The sequence below is a fragment of the Schistocerca nitens genome, chromosome 1 (assembly GCF_023898315.1).
Source record: "Schistocerca nitens isolate TAMUIC-IGC-003100 chromosome 1, iqSchNite1.1, whole genome shotgun sequence".
Classification (NCBI taxonomy): Eukaryota; Metazoa; Arthropoda; class Insecta; order Orthoptera; family Acrididae; genus Schistocerca; species Schistocerca nitens.
In genome coordinates this window covers 1,080,825,755-1,080,838,710 of record NC_064614.1, presented here as the reverse complement: position 1 = coordinate 1,080,838,710, position 12,956 = coordinate 1,080,825,755, and the positions used below count along the sequence as shown (strand labels likewise).

Below are 12,956 nucleotides of genomic sequence, written 5' to 3'. Positions count from 1 at the left end.
CCCAGCTCAGGGCTTACGATTGCAGTTTGCGTCTGATCCCTTCTGTTGGAACTGGAGTCCTTCCCGTTACCACCTCTCCTTAAGGTCCATTCAAGTACACCTCCGTGGTGTACACCTAGGCCACAGATTCTTCTGGACCTTTTGCAAGGCTCTAAGGACTCCGTTAACCCTGTGGCTCTCTGCTATCACTTCATCTCGATTCTCGACATGTACCAGGGCCATGAAGTGGTTTACACCGATGGATCGATGTCTGATGGTCACGTAGGCTTTGCGTATGTTCATGGAGGACTTGTTGAACAGCACTCCTTGCCAGATGGCTGCAGTGTTTTCACATATCTTGTGCTCTTGAGCGCATCCACTCATGCCCTGGCGAGTCATTTTTCCTGTGTACTGACTCCTTGAGCAGCCTACAAGCTATCGACCAGTGCTATGCTTGCCATCCTTTGGTAGTGTCCATTCAGGAGTCCACTAATGCCCTGGAACGGTCCCGTCATTCAGTGGTGTTCGTGTGGACCCCAGCACACATTGGAATCCCAGGCAACAAACTTGCCGCCAGGCTGGCCAAACAGGCTATGCAGAAACTGATCTGCCTTATGTCTTATGCCGCAGGGTTTTTCGGCTTTGGGAGACGGAATGGCATAACAGTGTGCACAACAAACTGTGTGTCATTAAGAAGACAACGAATGTGTGGAAGTCTTCCATGCGGTCCTCTCACACTCTCACAGGGAATCCGTTGTCCTCTGCCGGCTCCGCATTGGCCATACGTGGCTAACGTGTGGTTACCTCCTCTGTCATGAGGACCCAGCTCGGTGTCGCTGTGGCTCACAAATGATGGTCGTCCACCTCTTGCTGGACTGCCCACTTTCTGCTGCTCTGCAGCGGACTTTTAACTTTCCCAGCACCCTACCTTTGGTGTTGGGCGACAGTGCCTTAACAGCAGCTTTAGTTTTATGTTTTATTCATGAGGGTGGGTTTTATCATTTGATCAAGTTTTAGCACATGTCATTTGTCCCTCTTGTGTCCTCCACCCTAGTGCTTTTCGGGTGGAGGTTTTAATGTCTTGCAGATTGGCTGGCTTCTTTTTATTCTCATGGTGAGCCAGCAATGGTAATCTGCTCTCTTGTTTTGATCTCTTCTACACGTTTCTTGCATCTCTCTATGGTTTTCTTGTCCAATTTTGTCCATTTTAGTGTTTGTTGCCCTTCTGTCATTCATGTGGCTTTCTCCTTTCTTCCAGCTGTGTTTCGTTTGTCTCGATTATTTTACTCCCACCCTTGTGGAATTATTTTGATCAAAATGAGGGCGTGATGACCTAGCAGTTTGGTCCCTCCCTCCCCTCTTTTAAACCAACCAACCAAAGCTTTACGTCTCGCCTGGGCCAGTCAACACTGACATTAGACTGTTGATGACTGGAAACATGTTGCCTGGTCGAATGAGTCTCGTTTCAAATTGTGTCAAGTGAATGGACGTGTACGGGTATGGAGACAACCTAATGAATCTTGAAGACCTGATGAGTCGTCCTGTTGGATCCTTAAGACCTGTCAACCAACAAAGTGAATTATGGTCTGTAACAACTGTGAATGGGCATAGAGATACTGTCGAAATTTACACATGGCCCAGATCACAGCTAGACATTCTCTTTCTTTAGTTGAGTAGTTCCTCTTGGCTTTTGTAACAGTCCTAGAAGCATAGGCTATAACCTTCTCTTTTCCATCAGAAATTTGCACCAGAACAGCACCGATCCCATACCCACTGGCATCTGTGTGTAGTTCTGTAGGTGCTGTCTCATCATAAGGACCAAGTACAGGGTCAGTCGTCAGAGCTTTTCGCAGCACATCGAAAGAAACTTGTTGAGCACCACCCCAGATAAATTTAGCATCGGGTTTTAACAACTCATGGAGTGACCTGGCTTTGATACAAAAGTCTTTGATAAAATGACAGTAATAAGAACATAATCCAAGGAAGCTTCTTACATCTCTAATATTTTTAAGAATAGGAAATTTTGTTATATATCTCACCTTTTCTGGGTCTGGCCATACACCTTCGTTTGACGCATGGTGTCCCAAGTATTTTGATTTCTTTTGCTCCAAAGAGACACTTGTTGGCGACACTTGAGAACAGCCGTCAGTCTCTTTATTTGTCCATCAAATGTCTCCAGCTGTCAGTCTCTTTATTTGTTCATCAAATGTCTCTGAGAACACTATAATATCATCTAAATAACACAGACACATCATCCACTTCAGGTGACTTAGAAGATTATCCATCATCCGTTCAAAAGTTGCTGGTGCATTACACAAGCAAAACGGCATTACCTTAAACTCATACAGGCCCTCAGGGATGAGGAATGCCGTTTTCTCATGATCAGCCTCATCTACTTCGATTTGTCAGTATCCCGAGTACATGCCCATCATTGAGAAAAATTTACCGTCAATTTGTGGAAGAGGGTAAACGTCCTTTGTAGTTACCTTATTAAGCTTCCTGTAATCAACACAAAAGCGCCAACTGCCATCCTTCTTCCTGACGAGAACCACTGGTGATGACCAGTGACCAGGGGCTCTGCGAAGGCTGAATGATGTCATTCTTCATCATTTTCTCTACCTCGTCGCGAATTATTCAACGTTCCATTGCTGACACACAGTATACTCTCTGGCTTATTGGTTGATGGTCTCCAGTGCTAGTCCGGTGCTTCACTGTCGATTTGTCTAATTGACTCTTCACCTGTGGACTGAAGCATTCAGAGAACTCTTGAAGAATGGAAAGTAGCTTCTTCTGCTGTTACTTAGTAATATCTGGTGATAGTCGAGCTAGAAGATCTTGTCTCGTAGTGGTAGCACTAATTTCGCTCACAGACTCAGCATGGGAGGTTTCTGTGACGCTCAGCTGTTCTGCAATTAATGGCTCAGCATTTGCTACACTCATGTGTCTTGGAAGGATCTGCATTTCTTGGTGACAGTTAACTATCCACAATTCACTGAATCCGTTCTTAAACGAGATGACAGAGGCTGGGATGACCAAGTTATTCTTCAGTGGTGTGCTTCTCTTACTATCCACTACAAGATGCACGGGTTGATGTATGGCATGAAACATGACAGTTACCTTTCTAGCGTTGACTGCAGGAATGATCACTTCGTCCAGCACACATAGTCGCCACATGCTCGGGTGCACATCTTCCTGTCCACAGTATGTCATATTGTCTAACATAATCTTCGAGCGACCACAATCAATAATTGCCTGAGAAGCTTTCGAAAAGTCCCATCCGAAAATGACATCATGACTATGCTCTTGTAAGACGATGAATTCTAAGGGCTGTGTATGGCCACTTATACCCACATGAATGACACATCTTCCTCTAAGTTTTACATATTTCCCATTAGCCACCTTCAACAGAGATGTTTCGTTGTCGACGAATAGGGTTTTCTGCAACTGGCCACTGTACTTCTCTGAAATGACTAAATACACTCCTGGAAATGGAAAAAAGAACACATTGACACCGGTGTGTCAGACCCACCATACTTGCTCCGGACACTGCGAGAGGGCTGTACAAGCAATGATCACACGCACGGCACAGCGGACACACCAGGAACCGCGGTGTTGGCCGTCGAATGGCGCTAGCTGCGCAGCATTTGTGCACCGCCGCCGTCAGTGTCAGCCAGTTTGCCGTGGCATACGGAGCTCCATCGCAGTCTTTAACACTGGTAGCATGCCGCGACAGCGTGGACGTGAACCGTATGTGCAGTTGACGGACTTTGAGCGAGGGCGTATAGTGGGCATGCGGGAGGCCGGGTGGACGTACCGCCGAATTGCTCAACACGTGGGGCGTGAGGTCTCCACAGTACATCGATGTTGTCGCCAGTGGTCGGCGGAAGGTGCACGTGCCCGTCGACCTGGGACCGGACCGCAGCGACGCACGGATGCACGCCAAGACCGTAGGATCCTACGCAGTGCCGTAGGGGACCGCACCGCCACTTCCCAGCAAATTAGGGACACTGTTGCTCCTGGGGTATCGGCGAGGACCATTCGCAACCGTCTCCATGAAGCTGGGTTACGGTCCCGCACACCATTAGGCCGTCTTCCGCTCACGCCCCAACATCGTGCAGCCCGCCTCCAGTGGTGTCGCGACAGGCGTGAATGGAGGGACGAATGGAGACGTGTCGTCTTCAGCGATGAGAGTCGCTTCTGCCTTGGTGCCAATGATGGTCGTATGCGTGTTTGGCGCCGTGCAGGTGAGCGCCACAATCAGGACTGCATACGACCGAGGCACACAGGGCCAACACCCGGCATCATGGTGTGGGGAGCGATCTCCTACACTGGACGTACACCACTGGTGATCGTCGAGGGGACACTGAATAGTGCACGGTACATCCAAACCGTCATCGAACCCATCGTTCTACCATTCCTAGACCAGCAAGGGAACTTGCTGTTCCAACAGGACAATGCACGTCCGCATGTATCCCGTGCCACCCAACGTGCTCTAGAAGGTGTAAGTCAACTACCCTGGCCAGCAAGATCTCCGGATCTGTCCCCCATTAAGCATGTTTGGGACTGGATGAAGCGTCGTCTCACGCGGTCTGCACGTCCGGCACGAACGCTGGTCCAACTGAGGCGCCAGGTGGAAATGGCATGGCAAGCCGTTCCACAGGACTACATCCAGCATCTCTACGATCGTCTCCATGGGAGAATAGCAGCCTGCATTGCTGCGAAAGGTGGATATACACTGTACTAGTGCCGACATTGTGCATGCTCTGTTGCCCGTGTCTATGTGCCTGTGGTTCTGTCAGTGTGATCATGTGATGTATCTGACCCCAGGAATGTGTCAATAAAGTTTCCCCTTCCTGGGACAATGAATTCACGATGTTCTTATTTCAATTTCCAGGAGTGTATGATGCTCCAGAGTCCACAAGAGCTTGGGCTGGCCGGCCATCCATGAGAATATTGACGTAGTTTCCTATCATTTTTGTAGTGATCGACGGCGGAGGATTTTTCTCTTTGGTGGCCTCACCTCCGAGGAAGGTCGCAACCTTTAGATTTCCAGGTTGTGGTGGCTAGGTGTTCGGCTGGAGCCTGTAAACGGTGGAGACCTTGATCGGCGTGTTGGGGAGTGTCCTCTCCAGCAGCGATGATGACCTACATCATCCTACACCCACATCTTCTTGTCCATCTTCCTCGTCCCGGAGTTGGCGTTGGCTAAGATCGTTCTGCTGTCTTCTGGCATGGGTGTCATCAAATACCCGCTGCCTTTCTCAACAATAGACAGTGCACCACACGTTCCAGTCGTACGCAGTGGAAACATACTGGTTGGTTATTCTGGGTTCTCCAGAAGTCAGTCTTCCTTGGTGCCCAGACAGGTTCCTCATGCAGTATTGTAGGAACGTAACTTTGCCTAGGTCTCAACTTTTTCACCATTTTAAAGGGAAATGAAGGACAAGAGATTGGGTTCAATGTCTGTTCCACTTCCTCCCTAATGACCTCTTGAAGTGTCTCAGTTTTTTGCTTTCTGTGCAATCCAAGTGCCTTCTGAACTTCCTCTCTCACTATAACGAAGAACACTTGTGAAATCAGTTTCTTCCTCCATCACAGACATTGATATGATGATTGGAAGCCGTTCAAACTTCTTGCATGTAATTCTTCTGTGATGCATTGTCTCGATATACTGGCACCATTTTATGAAGTCGTCTGCTGTCGAAACCTCCTTCAGGAGTAAGGCTTGATACATGTCCTCAGCAACACCCTTCATGAGATGTGCAACCTTATCTTCCTCCTTCATTCTAGGATCCAATATTTTACTCAGCTCCAAGACGTCTTGAATGTAGGATGCTGTAGTTTCTCCTGGATGCTGTGCCCTGCACTTTAATTTATCTTCAGCCTTGCACTTCTGTTGTAATACTTCGCAGCTTGTGAACTTCTCCTCGTTGTTCTCATACCATTGCTTGGCAGTGCCCTCCAAGTAGAAAAATACGTTAGCCAAACACACGGCGTCATCCCATTTGTTAAATTTGGCTGTACGCTCATATACCTTCAGCCATTTGTTTGGATCTTGGCCATCGTACCAGATAACCCAGAAGGATGTCTCATGTGGTGGCCCACAGTTGCTGTCATTGTAACGTCCTCTTCTTCTCCTGTCTCTGTTGCGATCAGGCTGGAACTCGGGTTTCTCGCCACGTAAACAGTGGCTCTGTCATGGTCTGATGGAGCCACTGTGTCATCGATAATGTGCACTATTACAAGTTCCAATACCCAGTGCCTCCACCAGAATAATGTCACATAGAAGAAGGTGTAATTAGATTAATGATGAACTCTAACTTCACTTAATGAAAGTTTATTCAGCCTCCGGCCAGAACACATACGGTATATAAACAGTTACAGAACATTCCAGTACAATAATTCTTGACATTTGTGGATACTTCTAGAATGTACTTGAATCGAATATAGAAATTATAATTTTACAGTTCAGGTGAGTTTTGAACTCACGACCCTCCATGCAACAGTCTAGTATTATAACCACTATACCACATATTCCGTGACAATAATAATAATAATAATAATAATAATAATAATGATAATACTAGAGAAGTAGCTCCTCTGTCGTAACCAGTGACTGTTAATACTTAAATTGATTGTTGATTAAGTTTTCAAATAGTAACATTTTATGTAATTTTTATATTGGGTTACTGTACAGGAATATATTCAGCAATGGTTTGCAGTTAAATATGTTTATGCATAGATTAATCTGGGTAAGGTCTATTCTAATAAAACTTATGAATGGTCTTCAGTTTTAAGCTTCTTAGGACAGGATATGTATTGCACTACAAGTGTTCGGTGAAGAGTATCTTCTTGTTCAAATAAGGTGTGTCACTGTGTTCTCCTGTGCTTTTTATGAGGGAGGGGAGTGAGGACAAACTATGCACTCGTAGATGGTGTATGTTTTTTCTACATTTTCCTTGAGCGTAAGTGTTATGTATTGTGTATGGAAATATGCAGAACAGTTCAAGACCCGTTCAATGTAAAATGCAATTTTATTTAGATATTTTATTGTGGCAGCATCCAAACTGTTGTTAACCGAAAGTACAAGAAGAGAGATAAATTCCCATCTTCCTGAAAGTGTAACCAGCATATTTTCCAAAATAATTAATACAAATCATATATACTATACCTAAAGCATAGAGCATTAGGACTTCCTGTTAGTGTCTCAGTGCAGAATGTTCAGGCCATCAACAAACACTGCAATGGAGCACAATGAACTTTATATTTTTGAAAAATGAATGGCTGCTACATCTTATCTGTATGAAATATCGAGCAACATAAAAACTAATAGAAATAGATAATTTAGCCAATTCCTGTAGAGGACACTGGAAACCTGGTTGGGAGGTTATTGCATTAATGGGAGGATGTATTTCCTGTTCAGGCTAATATATTGATATACACAATCCAGTCATATTAATGTTACCATCTGTCAAAAGCCAAATAACCACCTCTTTCAAGGTGGACTGCTGTGAGACGTGCAGGAGGAGTGTCAGTGAGGTTCTGGAAGGAATCGACAGGGATGCGGAGCCATGCCGATTCCAGTGCTGTGCTCAGTTGCACTAGCTTTCTCAGTTGAGAATCCGTGGCATGAAGAGGCTGATAAAGTTGGACCCACAGGTGCTCGATTGGGTTTAAATCTGTGGAGTTTGGTGCCCAGGAGAATAAAGTAAACTCATCCTAGTGTTATTCGAACCATGCGTGACCACTGCAAACTGTGTGGCACATTGTATTGTCCTGCTGCTAGACGCCATCATGCCGAGGAAAAACAAACTGTGTGTATGGGTGGACATGGTCCCCAATGACAGACACATTCTTGTGTTGATCCATTGTGCCTTCCAGAATAACAAGGTCACCCAGGAAATGCCCTCTGGCCTGGGTTCTTTTGACAGTTGTTGCAGGGTGTTTGCTTTCAGACATTTCACACTGTGTATGCCAATGTCCATCGACCTGATGGCGTATAAAACACAATTCATCTGAAAAAGCCACCTACCACCACTAAGGGGACATCCGGTTGTGGTAATGGTGTGCAAATTCCAGCCTTTGCCGCCAGTGAACAGCACACGGCATGAGTGCATCAATCAGGTGCCTGCTGCAGAGGTCCAATGTTTGCTGAACATTCGTTGAGGAGACACTGTTTGCCGCCCTTGAGTTCATCTGGGTGGTCTGTTGTTCAACAGTTGCATGTCTAGTCACCCTTACACATCTCCATAGCTGTCATTCACCTCTGTTATCTGCGGCCCGTGGTCCACCACAGTTGCTTCAGAACCCGTTTTGGAGAGTGACATTTTGCCATGTACAATATATTTAAGTCACAGCAGCACACAAACAGTTTACAAACTTAGCCATTACAGAAATGCTTCCACCCTTGGCCTGTAAGCCAGTGATCACGCCCTTTGGGATGTCAGATGAAATGCTCCTCATCTGCATTATGATAATGACTGCACTGTGTTCCGTGTTCCCCCGGCATGCTTTATACACCCTTCAGTGCAGGTGCTGCCACCTGTCATCTGTGTGTGGTTATTGCACATAGGCAGTGGTCACATTAATGTAACTGGACTGTGTAGTAAACAATTTCTGTAGGAATATGGCACAGCATTGGTAATATTGGTTGAAAATTCTACTCAGTATGACATTTTATAATTGATGAGGAATCAACTAGAGATTTGTCTGTTACATTTGTTAACTGATACCGTTGTTAAAGAAATGTTCTTGCTGTACTTGGTGAATCTAATATGGCTTCTAAGGAATGCAAACCCCAGTATATGTAAAGGTAAATGATCAGCCCTGTTTGCCATCAGCCTACTCTGTAGGCATTAAGATGTATATAATGCTGTCATAATCAAAGGCAGTACAACTGCTTCTTCTAAGTATGTGAAATGTTAATTCATGCCATTCAGACTTATCATGTTCCGTATTAAAAAAAGTCATCCATATGTGTGAAGCCTAAGGTGTTGAAATGGTGAATGCACACCTATGTGAGATATAGAGCGTTAAGAACAAAAAATGGATCTGAAACTATTGCTGCATGGCATTATAATTTCCAATTTAATTTTATTGTTATACTGGGTGGAGAACTTAGTTGGTTGTGCACAGTGTTGCTTATAAACTATCAGAATCATAAAATGAGGTGAACTCTTTTTTTTGTATGCGAAAACAGCTGTATAAATACAAGTCTTTGAATTTACTCTTCATATATACATTGATGAATACTAATCAAATTTGATACTGAGTTTATGAAGTACATGTTGATATGACACATAAGTCTGCCAAGAGCTGTTCATTCATGTATCAGAAATGATTGCATAAATATGTTGTCAAATTTAAAACAGACCTCATTATCTGTAATTGTGTAGCTAGCAAGGGGGGTATGTGACGTCACAAAGTTGTTGACATGAGCGTTTGTCCTCCTGCCGCTGGCAACATTACAGGTAATGTCTAATTTCATTATGTTGTTTAAAATAAATGGACTACATTTTACACCTTTTCTCTAGTGGAACCTGCTATTTGAAAGAAAATCGGAAGGAGGCAGACCATTATATGTATGTCAGGGTTAGGATGGACTGTAATAATTTGGATGTGAGTTGTGAAATCCAAAGAATTTCAATGGAAGAAAATTAGATATGCTGACAGACTGACCTGTAATGCAGATGGAGGCCTAGATTAGGTTGGAATGTGGCAGTTTGCTTGTGAATTGGCAAAGTCAACAAACCTCAGCATGAAAATAATATTGCCATGATAGGTCAGTGTGTACTATAGCCCAAGGTGCATGTTCATCATTGCAGTAACCTACTTGTATGTCTTTTATTTTCGATTTTGCCAAAAATTGCAACAGTGTGGTTAAATTCTAACCTAGTAGACCAAAATACCAACAAACTTTATGTTCGAACCATAGAAGATTATGGACAAGCATTTTGATTCGCTACCTCCAGTAGAGTCACGATTTGTCATATTTTGTCATTCATTGTCCAAGTTGTTACCAGCATTGCTGTGCAATGTAACAGCTGCCAGCACCATAATATGCTTTTACCTTTTCATGGACTTTATAATTGCCCTGTATAAGATTGTACAGAGTGTGCAGTCACTTAATCTAAGTTGATATGAGATTTCCTTACTTTTCAAAAATTGCTACAATGAGTTATTCTTTTGAAAAGTAATTTCTTTCTTTAGTGTTCATGGAGATCATTATCATTATCATTATTGTTGTCGTCATCATAAAATTCCATTGTTAGCAAAAACATTATTGCTATTCTGGTATCTGTTGCATTGTTTTTAAGCTAAGTGTATTATTTTTGTTGTCTTTATCCAAGAAGTTTTCTTGGGACACTCATTGTTAGCTTAAAACCCACCCTTTCCAGTTAGTGGTATAGTATGTTTCACTTAGTCACTCTTTTTTTTTTTTTTTCTTGTAGTGTGTAATTTGAAATGCAAAAAAAATCTGCTTCTGCTTGTATAAGTTGTTAAAATATAATGGGTTCCCAAGCTTTTATTATTAATTTGGCTTTCTATTGACTACTAAGAACTGTTAAGTTGTTGATTGATTCCCCCCCCCCCCCCCCCCCCTCCCAAAATGTTTAATTTTGCACTAATATTCTTCTTCCTCTTTTTCTGACAAGGCATTTTTATTCTTTATACTTTCTTTCTTGGAACCTCCTTCAGATATTAACTTTAGTGTAAAAAAAACCTCTATTCTAAATTTCCTTTGATCACTCTCAACTTTCTCCATAGCAGTTGTATAATTTTCTAAGCCTGTTATTTAACTTCAATTTCAGCATCACATGCCACAATATACTGGTATGTATAGCTTTTGATATATTAATAAAGCTGAAGTTAATTGTTGTGAGCAACTGAAATTGATTAATAGTTACAGTTATTTTGTGATTTTTTTTCAGACAGTAAATATATGTTAAAAAAAGATAAATCACCATGAACTCCTTGACATAATTTCAGTTTTCATCTAATGACCTTGTTGACACAACTTTAAAATCTATTCTTCCTTTCTTTTTCCTAGAATAAAGCTAGCACAATTTAACTTATTTTTGACCTAGATCTATTTTTTCCTTTTTTGTGTATTACCTTGGTTCATTTTGCTTTGCATTTCGTAGTTTCTGCTTACACTAACGGTAAAATATTTACAGGTTCTGTTTTCTTTATCCTGGTCTTAATGAAATGATATGTGACAGCGAGTGAACTATGAATTCTTATTGTTATTATTGTCCATAGTATTGTTTTTTATTATTATTTTCCAGACTTCATATCAAAGATGAACAGAGCTATGATGAAGGATTCCATCATTGTCAAGAATGCGGTCAGAACTTCAATAGTCGTAATGACATGTTGTCACATATGGAAACTCATGGTCGTTACCAACCACATCGGTGCATGCTTTGTGGAGAATGCTTTGCAGATTCTGCATCTGTAGCAACCCATGTAAAGCGTAGACATGCTAGAACTATTCCTCCAAATGCCTGCACCCTTTGTGGAAAAACATGCAGGGACAGACGATCACTGCAGAAACATTCGTGGGTTCACTCTGCAGAGAGAAGCTTTGCTTGTCAGAAGTGTTCAAAACGTTTCCACAGCCGATCTCGTCTGAAAAGGTAGGTCAGAGCGCACTAGAATTTGTTACTTTCTAATTGGTATTAGGTCATATATAATTTGGATCTAATGTGTGTGGACCAGTTTCATCTTTTACTTACATGAAGGGAATGATGAATGTGATGTACGTCCCACAACACAATAACAATTAGTTGTTTCAGAAACCTTTTTCAGTACTAACTTATTAATACCTTTGTGAAATAAGACTGCAGCGTTAGCAGAGTACTCATATCTTACACTGATGTAGTTGTAGTACATATTTTAATTAGCAGCCACTAAAGACCATGCTACATAACAATTACACATTTCTGGTAGCTTTCTTTGCTAGCCAAAATATTTTCACTCTTTCTGTGGGAGCCTGTTTTCTTTCCTGTCTCCATCCCATTTAGTTTCTGTTCATTGAGGAAGTCTTTAAAGCTGCTGATCATTGACCTATAGTTTTTCTGGTCTTGGATGTCTCCGGTGTTTAATCCAGCCCATTCAGGATCCTTTCCCACCTTCTGAACTATTTGTCGGAAGCTTCTGTTCTGCTGTTAAGTATCTTAAAAATCAGCCTGTACCCATCCATATTAAATAGGTGTCCATAAAATTTTAGTCTCTTTTTTATTGTATTTTTTGGCTATAGTTTTTCATTTCCTTATAAAGTAGACTGTCACACTATCTGTCCAAGGGATCTCTAGACCCATTATCTTGTAGAGGATATTTCTCCTGAATTTCTTAGCCTGTCTTAGCTGTGACGTCCTGTCATTTGGAGATGTTCACCAGCATATAGATACAATGTTTTAATCGATATGTTGTAGTGTCTTAATTTAGCTCACCATGAAATGGCTTTTCTCTATAAAGCATGTTTCATTGAATTGCGTGTATTGTATGCTTCTCGTTTGCTAATTTTCAGTTGTATGAGGGGCCGAGAATATTTAAGGCTTTCATCTCTTTCCGTCATTTAACGTGTGCTGCCTGCAGCTGATGAGGAGCTGCTTTGATGCTTGCCATATATCCTTTTCTCCTCTCACACCTGCGAAGAAATTTTGGAGTTAAGCTTTTTCTGCTAACTGTTTTCGTGTGTTTGATCTGCAACTGTGTTAAGTGTTCGTAGACAGGATTCTAAGATAGTCTAAAAATGCAATGTAGTTGATATTGATAGCACTTCTGGATCCTGTAATGCGTACATGATTGAGGATCGCTATCTTGTCCAGTTCTTTTTCCGGGGACAGTGCCTCACACTTTTTGACGCCTGCTTTAATATTAAATTGCTTGGAGAGTTCCACCTTAAAATTTCACCTTTGAACAGTTCCACATTAATGTTAGCTTGATGATTTTCATGGTTTTGTAATATTCTG

At 42.4% G+C, this 12,956-nt stretch overlaps 1 protein-coding gene across 3 annotated transcripts in view; it reads left to right on the top strand.

The window, feature by feature from the left end:
- Positions 1-12,956, top strand: part of LOC126198368 (zinc finger protein 16) — a 128,855-nt gene that overhangs the window by 46,727 nt on the left and 69,172 nt on the right. For all 3 annotated transcript variants that reach the window (XM_049934717.1, XM_049934715.1, XM_049934716.1), the window contains exon 5: positions 11,268-11,618. In XM_049934717.1, the coding sequence (XP_049790674.1) occupies positions 11,268-11,618 (351 nt within the window). The remainder of the gene's footprint in view (positions 1-11,267; positions 11,619-12,956) is intronic.